Source organism: Schistocerca serialis, chromosome 3 (assembly GCF_023864345.2).
Source record: "Schistocerca serialis cubense isolate TAMUIC-IGC-003099 chromosome 3, iqSchSeri2.2, whole genome shotgun sequence".
NCBI classification, from domain to species: Eukaryota; Metazoa; Arthropoda; class Insecta; order Orthoptera; family Acrididae; genus Schistocerca; species Schistocerca serialis.
In genome coordinates this window covers 164,399,954-164,420,057 of record NC_064640.1, presented here as the reverse complement: position 1 = coordinate 164,420,057, position 20,104 = coordinate 164,399,954, and the positions used below count along the sequence as shown (strand labels likewise).

At 36.2% G+C, this 20,104-nt stretch overlaps 1 protein-coding gene across 3 annotated transcripts in view; it reads left to right on the top strand.

The window, feature by feature from the left end:
* The window catches only part of LOC126469879 (uncharacterized), a 406,588-nt gene extending 387,538 nt beyond the window's left edge, over positions 1–19,050 (top strand). For all 3 annotated transcript variants that reach the window (XM_050097207.1, XM_050097205.1, XM_050097206.1), the window contains exons 9-10: positions 2,562–2,704; positions 17,721–19,050. In XM_050097207.1, the coding sequence (XP_049953164.1) occupies positions 2,562–2,704; positions 17,721–17,840 (263 nt within the window). In that variant the 3' untranslated portion in view covers positions 17,841–19,050. The remainder of the gene's footprint in view (positions 1–2,561; positions 2,705–17,720) is intronic.
* The last annotated feature ends 1,054 nt before the right edge of the window (positions 19,051–20,104 follow it).

Here is a 20,104-nt window from a genome sequence, read left to right as displayed (position 1 = left end):
ATATTCAGTTCTGCACCTGTAGGGGTACTGCAATAAGTGTAACGCATGGTGAAGAAATAATACCTAGGGCGGAAACTTCTGAATTCTTAGGTGTCCATATTGATGAGAATTTAAATTGGGAAAAACACGTTTTGAAACTCCTAAAACAACTGAGTTCAGCCACATTTGCACTTAGAATCACAGCAAATTTTGGGGAGAGAGAAATCAGTAAGTTGACGTATTTTGCTTATTTTCATTCAGTAATGTCATATGGAATAATGTTCTGGGGTTACTCATCTTTAAGAAAGAAGGTCTTCATTGCCCAAAAACGTGCTGTAAGAATAATATGTGGTACTCACCCATGATCATCTTGTAGACATCTGTTTAAGGAGTTAGGCATTCTGACAACTGTTTCACAGTATATTTATTCCCTCATGAAGTTTGTTGTAAATAATCCACTTCAGTTCAAAAGAAACAATGAGGTACATAATTACAATAATAGAAGGAAAAATGACATTCATTACTCAACATTAAGGTTGTCTTTAGCACAGAAAGGGGTGCACAATGCTGCAGTAAAAATTTTTGACCACATACTCAGTGACATATAATGTCTAACAGACAGCAAGGTAAATTTTGAAAGTAAATTGAAAAAGTTTATCCCTGACAACTAATGTTCTGTAGAAGAATTTCTATGTTTGTTATGTGTAAAAGGTGGTAGGTAGGAATTGCTGACTCTGTCTGTATATCTTGTTTTCATTTCAGGAGGAGGAGGGGGGGATAATTATATGGTGATGTTTAGAGTACAGATAGATGTACAAATTAATTTGCAATATTAATGTAAAATGACTCATTCCACATCATGACGATTTATCGTGCAAAATGATCGATGGAACATGAGAGTAATAACTAACAGCATTATCAGAAGTCATGTAATCAGCTGATCATGACCATACCATGCAGGTAGGCTCTAGGCATCTGGAAGTGCCTGCAGCGTGATCAGGAACAGAGGCACAGGATGACCCTCTCACCCAGATGTGATGATGATATTAGTGTGATAAGCATAATGGTACCCTCAGTCACATTGGTGATGTGGTAAGTGGCAGACAGTGTGAAGTCCCACAAGCAGCAGGTCATGGTTACTTGGATGTTGCCATCTTGGGAACAGCAAGTAGTATGTTCACGAGAAGTGCTGGAACATCTAATACTCGGATGTCACTACACTACAATAATTATTGAACTGAGTGCTTCGGTATGAACACTATTCATCCAAATGAGCAACTGAATTCAGAGCTGGAGAACTGCAATATTTATGGAGATGGGCAGGAGGTGAATATGTGAGACTGTTCGTTATGCCTGAACATGGTCTGCTCCTTACTAGTTTTGGCAGGCCTCATTCTGCTGTGTTTGCTTCACGGTTTGTTACAGCCTCTGTAACTGCACAGTTAAGTCTCTGAAAGGTGTTATTCCATCCAAGATAAAGCTTGTTGCTTTAAGTAACAAGAGCTAATGAATCTCTGAATCTCTCTCTCTCTCTCTCTCTCTCTCTCTCTCTCTCTCTCTCTCTCTCTCTCTCTCTCTCAGTTGACATCTTGTTGAATGTGTAACTTGTGCCCTGTGATTGGCACCATTGTAGCAACGTATGCTCGTGTACGCAATCAACCTTCAGTGTTCATTGTTTCTTTCTGCTGCATACCTGAGTCACCACATCTGCCTGATGCCACCTGCAGTTTAATTTCTTCCTTCTTTTCTACTTTTTGGCATAATAAATAGAATAACATAGGAGATAACAGAGTGAAAATAACTGAAGTACCAACTTTCACATTTCAGTGTCAGTGAAAGTGGTACTTATCATTATAGTGAAGACAGTAACAATCAGTTAGTACACCTTATGTTGAATGTGAATGTGAGAGCTTGTCAGTTAAAGAAAATATACACCTTGAGGACATCCTTACACTTTTCAAAACTTCCCCGACATCCAAGTGTGAACATGTGCCAAAGCAATTTGAAATAATGAAAATGACAGCAAATAATATACAAAAGACTTCAATATATTTTTATGAACTTTAAAATTTGGAAAAAAATATAACCTAATGACAATTTTCATATTGCTATGCAAATGTTTTGTTTCATAATGAACTATATCAGTCATTTTGTGTAGCCTATTTGTGCTGCTCGATATGACAAGGCAGTTTTCACCTGAAGAACTGCAGGTACAAAAACTGCAGTAATGACTAATGTGTTAAGTATTGTACAGGACTTTATCATCATTGATCATAGTGGATGTTTATGGCATTTGTCCTCTAGGACAATTGAATTTGAAGAGAGAACACTTCAGTATTTATCTCATCAATTGTACAGTATGTTATTAGGAGCAAATGCAAGGCTTAAACATTTCCAGTAATTGAAATATTTTCCTTTGTTATTAATTTTGGATACATTTGGCAGACATGTGTTTGTTGGAGTTCTACAAATATTTGATAGGGAAGTTGTCATTTGTTTATTGATTTGTCTTTTGAGAAGTCACCTATTTACTTCTCAGTTAATCACATTTTTAGCGACATGTTTACCTTTCTGTGTTAAAGGGGCAACAGCCGCTGATTCATTAGCTATTGGATACCGAACTATTCTGATTGATGACTGTTGTCGTGGAGTTGATCTGAGAGATATTGAGAAGACTAGAAACACAGTCACATCAAACAATGGTGTCATTGTGAACTCTACTCAGGTAAGTTTTACTGAATATTTTTTTATACGGAACATTAGGTCATCAGGGTAACAACCTACCTCCTCCCCTTCTTTTTTTAACATGTTTCCTGTTGTAACATGCCTCCATCAATAGTGTCAATATAATAACTTTTCCACAGCATGGATGTTAGTTATTTTGAATGAAACTGGGAAATGATTTTCGTGATGTTGACTTCGTTAACTCTTCCCAGGGGTACAACAATGTCTGCAGGTTTTGCTTGTATGTAGAAAAGGTACTACTTCCAGTACTGTCAGTAACTACCAAACAAAACAGTTTCATCATCATATCTTCTGTATTCTTAATTTCTCTGATTACTGATTGCAGTACTAATAGAACTTTCACATTAATATTATTTTTAATTGCTCACCCAAGCTACAAAGTCCAACATGTCCTACAACTTTCACTGCCTACCTCTACCTTAAAAAATTCTTTAGTACGTTAGAAGTGCAAATGTTTACAGCAGATGTATTCTTGTGTTCACTCATAATTGGTTCCTCTGATTGCTCCTTTACCAACCATCATGGTCATGAACCTTCATTCTGTTGTCCTTTCCTTCATTAAAACTCCATCATAATGTCCATCCAATCAAGTGTAATTGTAATAGTATTTTACTTTGTCAAGTCACCAACAAATTGTTCTACACAGAGTCACAGTTCCCTATCACATGACAAAATATACACATAATAAAAACAAGTAACTGAAATGGTAGTGTTAAAAATTGATAGACAAACAGGTTATAGAATTTGAGGTGAGATTTCTTAACAGTAAACAACTTAATCAACAGGAAGACACACATTGTTTTATTAATTATTACACTAAAGCAAGTTTCATATATGAAGTTAGGTAGTCTCAGATAAATCATAATTAATTTCCTTTACAGCACTCTGTTAGGTTTACTCCGTTTGCTAAATTGTTTATAATTCAACATCTAATTTTAATCTGTGCAGTACAGCATTGAAGATTCTTTACATTAGTATTTTGTGGGATTTGCTGCACACAACTAAGTTTCATCTAACCTTTCCAGTCTCATGACTGTTCCTAACATATTTTCATGTGTCAAGGAATGGCCATCTTCAACATTATCTGCCTGTTTGACAAATGCAGTCACAATTTAGTGGATGTTCAACATTATTTATCTATTTGACAAATGCAATCACAACTGAGTGGACACTCAAATCATTTGCTGTATAGCAGATTATTACATTTCTACGTTATGTACCACACATTCAACACGTGTACAAGTGTCAGTATTAATCAATGTTGATAAGTACCTATATCAAGCAAGAAACATCTTTAAAATATATTGTACTACATGTTCAAATAACAACTACAAGTACACATAAATTCTATATACAACAAAATAGCATCACAAAATGTCAAAAGTTGGTATGTACATTAACAGATAAGTGGAAAGAACCATAGCAGTTCACTGAAATATGTCATAATATGACTTCTAATAATTTAAGTGTGTCGTTCTACATATGTGTAATCTGTTCATGTACAGTAAATTTAATTTAGCAAAGCTTTTTCATATTTTTCAGTAATATCACCCCTACATACCTTTTCCTACATTCTTCATTATAATCATCATTTATATTTGCCACAATTTGTTTCTGCTTATATTAGGATTTTAACATTATTAGTTGTTTTTTCAAACTGTTCTCATCAACACAGTATCACACATATTTGTCACAGTGAAATTATCAGATTTTTTTTATGTTACATGTCTAGTTCCATAGGACAAAATTGAGGAGCAAATCTCCAAGGTCATGGAATGTGTCAGTACATGAAAGTACCACATAAAAGTAATAGCAGATAAAATAAAATGTTTATGGACACAAAAACAGACAAGCCATAAGATTAAGTAAATGTAATCAACAATATGACATAGGAATCAGCTTAATTTTTCATGGAACTCCTCAACGGAATAGAAGGAGTGACCCATGAGGAATCTCTTCAGTTTCGATTTGAAAGTACATGGATTACTGCTAAGATTTTTGAATTCTTGTCATAGCTTCTTGAAAATGGATGCAGAAGTATACTGCACACCTTTCTGCACAAGATTCATGGAAGTGCGATCCAGATGCAGATTGGATTTCAGTCTAGTATTAACTGAATGAAAGCTGCTAATTCTTGGGAATAAGCTGATATTGCTAACAAGAAATGGCAGTAAGGAATATATATATTGAGAGGCCAATGTCAGAATACGCAGACTAGTGAACAGGGGTTGACAAGAGATTCACGAACATACACTTCTTATTGTCCGAACTGTCTATCTCTGACCCAAAAATATCCTTTGAGAATGGGAAGAGTTACCCCAAAATATAATACCATATGATATAAGTGAATGCAAATAAGCAAAGTAGATTAATTTTTCCGTCGAACTATCACTTACTTCAGATACCATTCGAATAGTAAAAATGGCACCATAAAGTTTTTGAACAAGGTCCTGATTTTGGGCTTTCCACGACAGTTTACTATCTATCTTAACACCTAGAAATTTGAACTGTTCGGTTTCACTAATCATATTTATGTTGAATTGCATGTTAGAAACTGTAAAAACTGAGTGGTACTGTGATTTACCGTTAATTTATTTTCTGCAAACCATGAACTTATGTCATAAACTGCACTATTTGTAACAGAGCCAGTGTTCCACACAACATCCTTTACTTCCAAACTAGTGTCATTAGCGAACAGAAATATTTTACATTTATCTGTGATACTAGAAGGCATATAAGGAACAGGAGTGGCCCCAACACTGAGCCCTGGGGCACCCCTCATTTTACTGTACCCCACTCAGACCCCACATCACAGCCATTCTCAACACTGTGAATAACGACCTTTTGCTGTCTGTTGTTAAAGTAAGAGGTTAACCAATTGTCAGCTACTCCCCGAATTCCATAATGGTCCATCTTCTGGAGGAATATTTTGTGATCAACGCAATCAAATACGCCTAGCGTTCGAAACCTTTTGTTTCATCCATCCAGTACTGACAGAGAAAAGACTATATAGCATTTGCAGTTATTAAACCACTTCTAAAGCCAACATGTACATTTGATAGCAAATTATATGATACAAAATGATCAAGTATCCTTATACACAGCCTTTCCAGTAACTTCAGCAAATAATGAGAGCATAGAAGTAGGTCCTAAATTTTCTACGTTCTCTCTTTCTCCCTCATTATAAAGCAGCTTTACTACTGAATACTTTAATCGTTCAGGAAACTTACCATTCATAAAGGAAAAATTACAAATATAGCTAAGTACAGGGCTATCATGTGCAGCACAATACTGTAGTATTCTGGTAGGCACTCCATCATATCCATAAGAGTCCTTAGTTTTCAGTAATTTAATAATTGACTCAATCTCCCCCTTGTCAGTATCACAGAAGAGTATTTCAGACATCAATCTCAGAAAGGCATTTACCAAGAGGGTTATATGATTCCCTGTAGAAACTAAGTTTTTATTTAATTCACCAGCAATGTTCAGAAAATTATTGTTAAATACTGTACATATATCTGACTTATGAGTAACAGAAATTTATTTACTACTAACTGACTTTATATCGTCGACCTTGTGCTGCTGACCACGCACTTCCTTCACAACTGACCATATAGTTTTAATTTTAATCTGTGAATTATCTATTCTGTTTGTATATCACTTACTCTTTGCCTTCCTAATAATATTTTTAATCATCATACAATACTGTTTGCAATGCGCTACTATAGCTTCATTGTGTTTACTTCTAACATTTTGATATAATTCCTGCTTTGTTCTACATGATATCCTTATCTCACTAGTCAACCACCCAGGCTGTCTTTTACTGTTGGTACCCTTTTTAGAAAGTTCTAATGGAAAACAACTCTCAAAGACATGAGAAATGTGTTAAGGAAAGCATTAGATTTGTCATCTATGTTATTGGCACTATGAACATCCTACCATTCTTGTTCCTTAATGAGGTTTAAAAAATTCTCTATTGCCATTGGATTAGCTGTGCTACGAAGTTCGTAATTATATGTAATGTTTGTTTGAGTACAAAAGCCTTTTAGTGTTAAAATTTGTGCATCATGGTCTGACAGGCCATTCACACTTTTACTAACAGAATGCCCATCTAGTAATGAAGAATGAAAAAAGATATTGTCTATGGCTGTGCTACTGTTCCCTGCACCCTGGTTGGAAAAAATACATATGAGTTTCGGAGATCTACCAGCATCCTTCTTCTTGCACAGTCATATACAAAATTAATATTGAAGTCACCACATATAACTAATTTTTGTTACTTCCCATAAAGTGAACCAAGAACCTTCTCTAGCTTGAGCAGAAATGCTCTGAAGTCAGAGTTAGGGGACCTATAAACAACAACAGTTAGAAGTTTAGATTCATTAAATTCAACTGCCCCTGCACAACATTCAAATATCTATTCAGTGCAGTGCCATGATATGTCTACGGACTCAAATGGGATACTGTTTTTTATGTATGTGGCCACTCCCACACTCCACAAAGAACTTCTTGAAAAACAGCCAGCTAATCTGTATCTTGATAAAGGAAGCCTCTGAATTTTCAAATTATTTAAGTGGTGCTCCTATGTACCAATAATGTCAGAGTCAACATCTATAAGCAGTTCACTAACTTTATCTCTAATACCTCTTACATTTTGACGAAATATGCTAATTCCTTCTCTACTTGGAGACCTGACCTCCTATAAAGGTGATTCCTTCATCAGAGCGACTTCCTTTAAGCAGGTATACTTATCTAACAAAGATGCAGCTCTAACATCAACTACTACATCAAATTTTCCATGAGTGATCTCACCACCACCATCACCACCACCACCACCACCTACTACACTGTCACCTGTAAGCTTTGCCAACCTCCCCTTCCCATACCCATTGAGGTGCAAGCCATGCCTAGTAAAACCCAATCTATCAATAGACTCAACTGGTACCACTGCAATGTGAGCCATGCCCTCTGCCACTGGTGCCTTCTTCAGCCACATGTTAACACATGTAACAGCAGCATTAAGATGAGGCTGATCATGACACTGAAACAGTTGCCCGAAATGCACATTTGTGTCACCAGTTTGAGTAGCTATCTTTACCAGGTCACCACCTACATCGTATTCCCTTACCCTATCAAGATTATTCCCTGCTCCATCCACAGTCACTACCTGATCCTCTTTCATAAAATTCCTACATAACTCCCCTATGCTGTCACTCAACCCTGCACGAAGCTTCACATTGCTGGTGACCTGGTACTCACTCCCCAACATTTCCTGCAACTGCTGGCCCTCACCTCTACCATGCGAACTACCTAGCAAGAGAACCTTCTTCTTTCTGTTAGAATTTGCAACTAACTTAGGTTTCCTGACTGCTGAGGACTACTGCGTGTTTCCCACACCTACAGTTACAAGAGGCTCCTCTCCACTCAACACTGACAGTTGGACCTCTATCCAAATCCATTGCATATATGCAAAGTACAACTGTCTGAATATCTCCTCCTCACTAAGTGCCAGTTCACATTCCTCAGCACCCTTCATTCTCCTCAACCTATATAGTTCCTCCGTTGTGCCTTGTAACTGAATTGAAGGGCACAGATCTTACACTTCTGCTCCTCTATCAACTTATTTCTGTTACAGATTCTTCATTCCCAGGAGAGAATCTCGCTAGAATGCCCACTGGCTTTCCCACTGCATCCCCCCCCCCCTCCCCCAGTGAAAATTTTTTGAACAGATCCCACAATGTAACCCACTACTCACAAACCTACTTCTCACTCATGGTAAAGTTTTAACAGTTACTGAAAAATCTAAATGTCTACATTACCTGAGTTCAATTACAACAGTAAAACTATTTAAAGAACTAAAAATTGTGGCCTTGAAATTCTCTCTATACTAAGAAAGCAACAACTTTTATTAATACTACCAAACCACAACTTATACCAATACCACAAAAACATCACACAATTTCTTACCTAAAACCAAAAATTCAAGCTGCCACTAGAACACTCAATGAAATTAAAACAGTAAATAAAAACCTTACTGAAATGTTTCAGTACAAACAACAAGAAACATCAGCTGAAAACTACCACACGTAATTTGCTAAACGACTTCATCGCACAGACAGCTCTAAAAAACACAATGGGTGAACATTTCCAAAAGTTTATTAAGCCATTATTTCGCCACAAACACCATGAGACACTGTTGAAAATTACTAAATTTAATAACTGCATAACAGTGCACAAACAACTTTGTCAGAACGAACCGCTACATCTGCAGCTGCACTCTGCGAAATGTAAACAAAATGTTAATATTTGGATAAATGATTGAAAACTACTAAATTGAATATTCGAATACAGTGCACAAATAACTTTGACAGTACTTAACTTTATAACCGCTACAGCTGCAACCACATGCCGTGAAATGTAAACTCACTGCTGAGGCCTGAGTCTTGAATGGACGATGTAAACACACTCACCTATGCAGTACAATTCTTTTCCCTTATAGTACCGTCAGAAGTACAGTCAGCGTACTACATTTTCTCTCATCAATGAAGAGACCTTTACCTGGTTACAATATTGCCATTACTTCTCTGTAATTACATTCCACGTAATTTAATGAATACAGTGCAATTCATTGCAACATCTGTCCTCATCATTATCACACAATATTCATCCATATAACATTTTAAGTTTAAACATCCTCATCATTATAATAGAGCTCTAAACTCTAGCACATAATAATTCATAAAAAATCCATATGCTCCATTATATTCCTCACTTCTTACAATTACCTGAGAACATCATGAAATTACCACATTAATATTCACTACATAACCATCCATTAGAGTATCATAAATGCTGCAACTTAAATATTCATCTTTGCTGTAATGAGATCATGACAAGAACATTCGTAGTTTACATCATTTGATGATTTCCATTTGTCACACTATGTGGTCTGACTTGAAGAACATTTTCCCCATAATTTTACAGTTTTTTCCCAACTATCAATGTAACACTTCTTAAAGAACATTATCATCACAATTGTCTCACTAGTTTTAACAAAACTTTTGTTCTTTCCCCATAAAGTTTTTCATTCATTGCATTAGTAAGTTTCTGACGTCCTTACTTCCACCTAGTAAGTTAACGTAAATATTATTTTAAAGTACACACCGTAATATATTAAATCAAGACCAAGGTGCATGTTAAGACCGGCAACAGTACAAAATAAATAAATAAATAAATAACGGTGACAAATCAAAAGATTTGTAGGGTGACACAAGTATCATAAGAAGATAATTGTGCATGAACAATTGACATCTCAAGACATTTTGTAAAGCTAATGATATTAATTATTTCACCCTATATCTATGATCAGTGTTTTGATTGAGATAAAGAAAAAATACAAGCTATCCCACAGACAATGTGTATAGAAGTATACCAATTGATGAGAAAATATAAAAAGGCCTACACAAAATAAAACATATACCATGTAACTAAATACACTGACATATCATATCAGCACATAGTGAAAATATTGAAAATACAAGTAATAACAGGTTCAAGTAAAAACTGTAAATCTCATTAACTGTACTTTCTACAGTCCCTCACATACAACAGTAATATTCAATCAGTGTAGTTCATAAATATTTCAAAGTGAACGTAATGTATGTATTTTTATACAGCAGAGCCAAGAGCATGTAATCACATAGCGTCAAGATCAAGTTACAGATGGCAGATCCCATTTCCTAATATCTCACAGAGTATAGACAAATATTTTATATTTAATGTTCAAGGTAATAATGAATGTCATCTCTATTGCATTAAAAGGATCAGAAAATCATTAGTGTTCATAATGCAGTAAAATCGTAGTAGCTTCATAACATTTGGATATTCAAAATTCTATTCAGCGGTACATGGGTCTCTCAGTAGAAAGATGTAATGTGTATCTTTCTCAATTTTTGTAATTTCATGTATGGTTTTATGTTTTGTAATAAAATAGTGCAAGTCTGAGCATAAATTAACATAATTAAGAATTACTAACTAATAGAAAAGAATAGTATTTATAGAAGGAATTAACATCAGTAGACTGACAGGATATAGTAATGCGAAATGTGTGTGTGACTAGGGCCTCACGTCGGGCGGATCGGTTACAAGGTGCATGCAAGTCTTTTTTACCTGACGCCACTTCGATGACTTGCATGTTGGTTGATGAGGATGAAATGATGATGAAGAGAACACAACACCCAGTCCACAAGTGAAGAAAATCTCTGACGCAGCCAGAAATCGAATATTGGCTCCTTGGATAGTGCCACAACAGCTGAAGCTCTGTGCTTGCCATGACGCAAAATGTACAAAGTGTGTATGTTCCCCTGAGGTTTTCTGTTGAATATGACAAAATCCATACAGAACACCAATTGTTGATGTAATGTGGAACAATGTATCTTTACACCTACATTCAAGGATGTTTGTAAACAATAGAGTAACTGTAATTAACATTTGACAAGATTTTTTAGTGAGAAGTTTTCCTTTAGGTGAATAGCAAAAATTGCAGCCTAAGTTTATGTAATCATCAACTTTTTAAACACCCCGAATGTGTGGTTTCAGTTCAGTAATAGTCTTTAATCCAAACAGCTTTCTAGATTTTGGGTAAATATCTCAGATTGATCTATGTAACTGTCAAAAAATTTCTTCAACTCGGCTATCTCTCATGAGCCTAAAACCATGTCTCCTACATTTAACTGTGTTATTTTAACCTTAGCATCATGTCTCCTTCTTTGTGTTTGACCTGGTTTCTTCATTACTTCTCTTACAATGACTTCTATTCCTTGTGCTGAAATAGGTTTACATTTGGAATTTCAATGAGACCATCCATGAGATTAGCCACTTTTTTAGTCAGATAGTATTTCATTTATGGTGAAGAGCTTGTGAAGGAATCTTGCAAACTGTTCATCTCATCTTCAAAGTTGGATAAGTGTTCACTCCAGGATGCGTATTTGTGACTGCATTAAGTCCTGCTCAACCTACCAGTTTGTCTCAGGCAGCTCCCTACAAGATTACTGGGTTGATGATAAGCAGATATTAAAATGATTTTTATTCCTGATCTCTGAGTCAGTGGCTTCCATGATATTGAGACAAATTGTTATCCATTATCAGACATTGCTGCTCATTGGTTTTGGTACCAGAAACTCTGCAGTGGCTCTAATTTTGTCCAGCAGTATACCTTTTCAGTAGTGCAGTGTCTCCATAAAGTTATATTTTTTTAATTTCAGTGCATAAAGTAATCCTTTTCTATTTTCAGAACCGCTGCTACACTTGTGGCTTTCGTAAAAAGGTTTTCTGGAAGTATTTTCCGCATGTATCCATGACAAGTTCTGTTACACTTACCTTCACAAATTGACATCTGTCACAGGTTGAAATTGTTTTCTGACCCTTTTTGCCATATTGTAAAAATATATACTTTCTTGTAACTTGTATAAGAAATTTTGAACACCGTAGCTTTCATGAGTGTCCATAATAAGTCTGCCAACATACTGTTGTGGCCATCACAGTTTTCAGTTATATGAGTCTAAACTGGTTCTTCGAAGTAGAATTCCCATGTGTATTTTGTCATATTCATCAACTTTGTCAGAATCCCTTGTGCCAGCACAACTCGTCAGTAGTCTTCAATTATCACCATAATTCTGGTTGTTATGAATGTTATTACATAAGGTCCCTATTACTTTTTCATCTTCAATCCCTTTTGTCTTCCTCCTCCTCCTCCTCAGTACTGTTTTTGTCCCCTTGTGTAGGCAACCGAGACAGTGCATCTGCAAGTAGATTTTCAGATCCCATAGCATACCTAATTTCATAGTCAAATTGTACTGGTTAACCTGCTATAATACAGTTTGCATTCTTGTAAGTAACGTAAGGCCATGTGGTCTGATTACACAGTTGTTTTGTGCCCTGACAGGTAATTTTTAAATTTAGTAAAAGGTCAATGTAATGTGCAGCTAGCAATTCGTTCACAGTTACAGTGTAATTTCTTTCATGTTTTTGGAACATCCTAATAGCAACAGCAATTGACTGGTGTTTATCATTCTCATTCACAGTTTCATCTGAAGTAGATATGCACCAAGACCTTAGTCACTACCATCACAAGATAGATAAGATCACAAGGATAAATGTGGTCTGTCCACACTGTTGCAGTTACACAGAACACATTTCATAAAATTCAAATTTTCTTGCCACTCTTGATCCCATACCCAAACAGAATTCTTTTTTAAAAAGTCATGCAAAAAGGAGCATTTATACGTAGACTACTAATGCACTTCCTATAATATCCACAAATGGCAAAGAAGGACTTTGTTTCTTATTTCTAGGCTTTAATTTTGTCAAGGTCTGGCAACATCACTACTAATGCATTTTTATAATATCCACACATGGCAAAGAAGGACTTTGATTGTTTCTTATTTCTAGGTACTGGAAACTCAGTGATGGCTTTAATTTTGTCAATGTCTGGCAATATACCTTTTTCAGTAACACAATGTCCAAAAATTTTAGCTCATTATCTTATAATAATAAATAATGCTCATTAAAACTGTGACTGCTAAGCAAAGTGTCATCAACATTTATGGTTAATTAAGAAGACAATTCATGGCTTAAAACATGACCCAAGATTTTGATGTACTCTGCCGCAGAAACATTTAAACCAAAGGACACAATGCAATGCTGATGAAATTTACCATTGTACAAAAATGCAGTGTTAAATCAAAACTTATCATCAACTTAATAAACTCAAACTTAGGTAATAACTCATTTCTATTTTCAGGATGGTAATTTTCTGATGTATGGATTTTTTGAAATGCTTGGAATCAAAGGCAAGTCTCACACCTCCATCACATTTTGCCACAACTACTGAAATACTATTATAATCAGTGGTACTTCTTTTATTATACCATGCCTTCACATCTTTTGCAACTCATTTCCAACAGCTGGTCTTCTTGTAAATAGTACATTACATGGTTTTATAAAAATGGCTTATGAGGTTTCACATTCAAAATTCTGTACAGTACCTAGTGTCCATATATTGCCACAACAAACCTTTGAGCTCATTCTTTTGTTCATAATTCACCCCTACAGTTTCAGATACTCTTCCGCAATAGTTCATGTGATCATTTCCATAACTGAATGGTTTGCATCGCTGTCTGGAAGGACCCAGGTTCCGTTCACCATACTTCCTTGGTTTTTTCTGACGTAAGGAGGTGTGGAACGGGTTTCACTTGGCCTTGTGAGGCTGAGTGAGGAACTCCCTGAATAAAGGAGCTACAGCACCATCAGGGTTCATCCACTGGCAATAACTGCTGGAAGGATTGACAACATGCTTATCACATTTCCCACCATTGTAAATCACTCCTCATACAGTCGGCCAGTTGGAACAGGCCCAAGGCCCAATCCATGAGAGTTGTTTATGTTTAGTTTTCAGTAACTCTTCTCTTTCAACTTCTAGTTCTGTATTGTCTTCTACTAATTCTGTATTGTCTTCTACTACATAATTTCCCTCTTTCATAAATGACAACCTATTTTCTACCACTGCCAGTTCAATGTAGTTCTTATTGTAATTTTATTACTCAAAGGTTCTGATATTCCAGAAATTGTGCTGCCTGAATAAACTCCAATTTACATAAGTAACATAACCTTACTATTTTGGATACCTTTGTTCTTTCTTCTGGTCAAGTCACTAAACTTGTTCATCTAATCAATTTCTGAATCAGAACTGTCACTGCCACTTACACTATTCTTATCATTGGACAAGTTATCAAAGAATATAGTCAAATCTTCATTCATTTGTGCCTTTTTGTGACATGATTCATAGATTTCATTACAGTTCTCTTTTCTTCAATCAAGATAAAGTTCTTCGCACAAAAATGCAATTTTTTCTCAAATTAAGTTATTAAATAGATCTTCCCAACATTTATCCAAACTTTGCACACAAATCTCTTGTTACTAACTTCAGAATGTTAATCTATAGATTAACCAGACAACTTACAGACGTATTTGTTCCCTATACCTGGACCAACTAGTCTATGTGCTTCATTTGACTTTGTCCATATGATGGATTCAGACATTTCATTTACAACTTCATTCACGTTTTCACTTACCTCTGTCAACTCGATAAAAAAACATAGAATCAGTATCTTTCTTCTCCAACAAATCTGTAGCAGTCTGGGGTCCGAAGTGTGCAGGGGGACGCTGTGCGGTGCCAGACAAACAGCCAAAAGTTTCCAAATAGCTTTATTGCAGCTCCCAACCGTGGTCTCGTACAGGTAGCAGTGCCATAGCTGAGGCATCCAGTGGCCTCCTGTCTCTTGTCATCCAGCAATGCTGACAGGGTGCAGCTTTGGCTGAGTGACGGCACGTGACACAGCTGCTTCTGTTAGCAACAACTCTGGTCCTGGCAGCCTCCTAGCTATGGCTGCAAGAGTGTGGTGCAGCTCACACCACAAGCACTGTCCAGCAGGTGGCAAGCAGTTGGTGTAATGGCCTCAGACCACTGTCCCATTTTGATAGCCGGCAAACTGCTTCTCCAGACTGGTGTGGTGACAGCTCCAGCTCCCATGGTTTCAGGGAAGACTGCCCTGTTGTAGAGTCAAACTGTGGTTCTCGAATGACATCCTGGATGGCTCTCCAAGCCTGACAGCTTTGTAATAGTAGAACTGTGATGGTAAGGAAAGGGACTGTAATACAAAATGGCTCGGTATTTGTATGCTTTCAGACTGCACTCACTCGAGCTTTAGTGTGCCTTGCAGCACATATGGTAAACATTTCTACAGCTGCAGGTGTGTAAAGGCATCCATGTTCTTCTGCTTAGGTACTGATGAGTCAGCTGTGTCCACACCTTGACAGGACGGCTTGCCTCACAACACTTGCCAGCTACGTTGCATTCTGTAAGTCACAATGTCTACACTTGCCTGTGGTTTGTGATGCTGAATTCTACTTCCTAATCTGTTCATTTCTGGCCGAATATGGTTGGTGCGCTACAAATTGTATTTAACCCAAGAAAATGATCTACATTTTCATCTATTTAATTACTTGGAAATCTCCATCATGATGAACATCACTTACATTACAGGTACTAACTGTTTTTTCATCTACCATGTGTTTATCATTATGCACATGTTCCATTACCTCTTCACTTTCAGAAAAGATCTCATAAAAATTTATCTTCACTAATCTCCTTAAAAAATTTGTCATATCCATATTGTAAAAGTTTTATAGATCCCCTTCTTGTAATTTATAATTAGGACTTTTGTTTCTACTTTACTTTGCTCCTCAACCCAATTTTACTGGAAATTACTCCATAACACTTGGTCCACTCTAATTTTATTAACTTGCCACTCTAGTGTACTTATCCTTTTACTATTTTGGTTTGTATAACAGCCATGATTATTGGTCCATGTCTTAAATTTAATTTTCCTTGCTCTCACATTGTGGACCTCCAACAGAGTGACTCTTAGTTTACTTGCTCAGTGATTTTAGCACCCTGATTGATATGTTGATTATGACTCCAGTTTATGTTACTTCTTTTGTGGTCTGCTATTTCTTTCCAATGCCCTATACAACTTGACTAGAGATTTAGAAACTGTTCAGCTAACACACAAAACCAATAGAACATTTTCAGGTAACCTTCTCTTCAATGTGTGAATTTATCAAAAAGTTGGTGCAATTGTACAAGTTTCTTTAATTGTTTTACGAGATTCTTTCGTGCCCCCTGTGTGGGCTCTGTAACTTGGTCAGTTGATGAATTAACTTGTAATCCTAACCTGTCCCGATCCTGACCAAAATTTATTAAGAAAATGTTTTCACAATCTTGATACATTAAATCCTGTGTACACGACATATTTTCCAACAATAGTACAGTCCCATCAAAATATATTTTCACAAATTTAATTTTAAGATTGTCAGTCATGTCAGGAATAAAATTGTCTTTACAGTGTTGTAGCAAATCAAAGAATGCAAACTACCACATGCACGAAAACTTTTCGCTGTCATGTTAGACAAAACATTGCAACCTGACTCAAAGAAGTTTTTGCAGCATACCTTCATGCAAATCACACAATTGTTTTGGAACATAAAACAATAATTCTCGAAAGATGATTCACTATTCTTACATTCGTAGTCTTTTTCACTGCTGGTCTTTTTGACTCCAACAACATTTTCATTTAAATTGCAAAGTTTTGTTTTGCAACTAATGGTAACAAATTGAACTTTTTTACATAAATTACTTATTAAATCAGAAATTTCACCTCACAAGTTTATTTCCAGATCAGTTCCTCTTTGATCAGGAAGTTGAACTCTGGATTCTGTGTTTGTGATTGTCATCTAATGTTACAATTTTTGAATTCGTGATTGCAACTTGATTACTTAGTTGATTTTTGACAGTAAGGATTTGATTACTTAGTCCTTCCTTGAATGTCAGAATCTGAGTGCCTGACTCCAATTTAACAGCAAAACAGTTTCTCACACAAACAAGAGTCACTGATAATTGGTTTTGTCACTGTTTCCTACTCTGATGAGAAAATTAAAGAAGGGAGTTGAGATTTACGTAACTTCACTGTTGTAGGTCCAGTTACATCTGCTTGGTTGTGCAGTCCCTTTGTTCACAGATTGTTGTAATTGGTTTCCAGTACAGCTTCCACTCCAATAAATGTTAGATATGTCCAAGTCTCTTTCAGGTTAACTGAAAAATGGGTCAGTGATTAATATTTCCTCATATGATATTAGATCCCAGACAACACCACCACCACCACATGTAATGTGCCTCTTTCAATAATTGCTATACAGTAACTTATCCACAGCACAGATGGTATTTACTTTGAATGAAATAGAGAAAAAAACATGCACATATTTAAAAAAATCATGTTTAAAAAAATAACAGACGTACGGAAAAATAATGCTTGCAACTTTCTTACTCTTCTCATATTTCATTTTCTTCATGCTATATTAAATCTGTTGTTGTTTTACAGGTTAAGAGCATGGTAGAAGGAAGAGACAGACGACCAGAACTTGGATACAAATTGGCTATGGAACTGAAAAGTGCCCTACATAATAAAACTGATTCAGCAGACCTTTCGGAGAATGCCTGATGCCTCAAAAAATGAGCATTAGCCTTTGTTGCTTTGTATATGCTCTAAAATATTTTTGAGAAGTGTAAAGATTTGTTTTTTTCCCCATGACTGCCTCAGTTCCTTTATATATATTTGTCAAACTTAAAACTCAAGTTTCATTTCCAGACTATATGACTGCACCCCTAAATGGCGATGTGACTTACTAAAAGCATTAAAATTTGTAGTTAGATCAGACATCTGATTCTTGTATTAGAAAGCTGCTGGTGAATGATTATTTGAAACTAGAATACTTCACATTTCATTCACATTAAGAGCGTAATATAAAATCTTTATATATTGTACATATAGTCAACAATAGATTCTTGTATGTTCATTAACCATCAGTCAGTCTCTTTCTTAATTCTGCATGGAGAATTTACAGAGAGTGAAATATCAGAATATTTCATGTTGTTCAGATACAAACATTTTAGAGAGGACACAGTTCAAATTACACACTTGTTCTTCATGCTAAATTACCAGCGAAAAACCATCTCCTGAGAGATTATAAAATGTCAGGTGTGGTACTGAGAAATGGTGGCATGTCTCTTAGTGCGGTTGTGTAGTGTGGCATAAAATGTGGCACTGCAAAAATTATCACCAAATAACTAATGTTCATTCTACTTACTTTTAAAATCATTGATGTAATTTGTCTTAATTGCATGTTATTAAGGATTTCAGTTAGTGCCATGTCTATTCACATATGCTCTCTCTCTCTCTCTCTCTCTCACACACACACACACACACACACACACACACACACACACACACACACACACACATTTCTGCTGTTAAATGTATGTTTTCTTAGACATTGAACACATTCCAGCTACATTAGCCTTGAGTTGGGTACTTAAGTTAGCATTTGTTTCTAAGCAGTTTAGTCCTTCACTTTTTAATGGAATTATTGTATCCTTAGGTTAAGAAGCAAGTGTACTTACAATGCATGCCTCTCATCTAAAGAACATATAAATAATACACATGAATAATTGGAAAGCTTCTAGTTGTAATAACTGAATACAAAACCCAGAAGAAAACAGATAAATTTTATTTTATGGAACACAAAAGTTGTTTTTGTTTGTAAGTAATTACTGTATGAGTTGCTATTCAAGCATTAGTGTCTGAGATGGTTTTTGCCTGTTCTTTTATATCTTTGTAACAGTAATGCAATTGCGGAAAATAAATACCCTGATTAAATACCATACTTGTTCATTTCTTCACACTGATAGTAAATCTGACCTTCATCCTCCATGTTGGAAATTGTGTGTGGGGCCTAACATCCACACACTGCGTAAGTATCACCATCAGAAAAAGCTAGCAAGAAACCTTTTAATGGATTTATGCTCTGTAACAAGAGAGCAAAAAAACAGGAACTTAGATTTGGATCTTGGAATGTGTTACTTATAGAAAATCAAGGAACAGTGATTGTTGTTTCTGAAATTAACACATATACACTGAAGCACCAAAGAATGGGACACAGCATCTGTGAGGTAGCAATGAAGGGGGAATTTTACTGTATGACTATTTCAAGAGTGTACCATAAATATCAAGAATCTGGTAAAACTTCAAATCTCGAACATCATTGTGGTTGGAAAAAACTCCTGCAAGAATGGGGTGAACGAGGACCGAAGAGAATCACTCAACGTGACAGAAGTGCAACCCTTCTGCAAATTGTTGCAGATTTCAAAGTGAAGCCATCAGCAAGTGTCAGCGTGTGAACCATTCAACAAAACATCATCAATATGGGCCTTTGGAGCCAAAGACCCACTTGTGTACCCTGGATGACTGCACAACACAAAGCTTTATGCCTCACCTGGGCCCGTCAACACTGACATTGGGCTGTTGATGACTGGAAACATGAGTCTCGTTATAAATTGTATTGAGTGGATGGATGTGTACGGATATGGAGACAACCTTATAAATCCATGGACCCTGCATGTCAGCAGGGGACTGTTCAAGTTGGTGTAGGCTCTGTAATGGAGTGGGGTGTGTGCAGATGGAGTGATGTGGGACTCCTGAAACGTCTTAGATACGACTCTGACAGATGACATGCACATAAGCATCCTGTCTGATCACCTGCATCCATTCACGTCCATTGTGCATTCCGACGGACTTGGGCCATTCCAGCAGGACAATGTGACACCACACATGTCCAAAACTGTACAGAGTGACTCCAGGAACACTCTTCTGAATTTAAACACTTCCACTGGCCACCAGACTCCCCAGACAAGAACATTATTGATCTT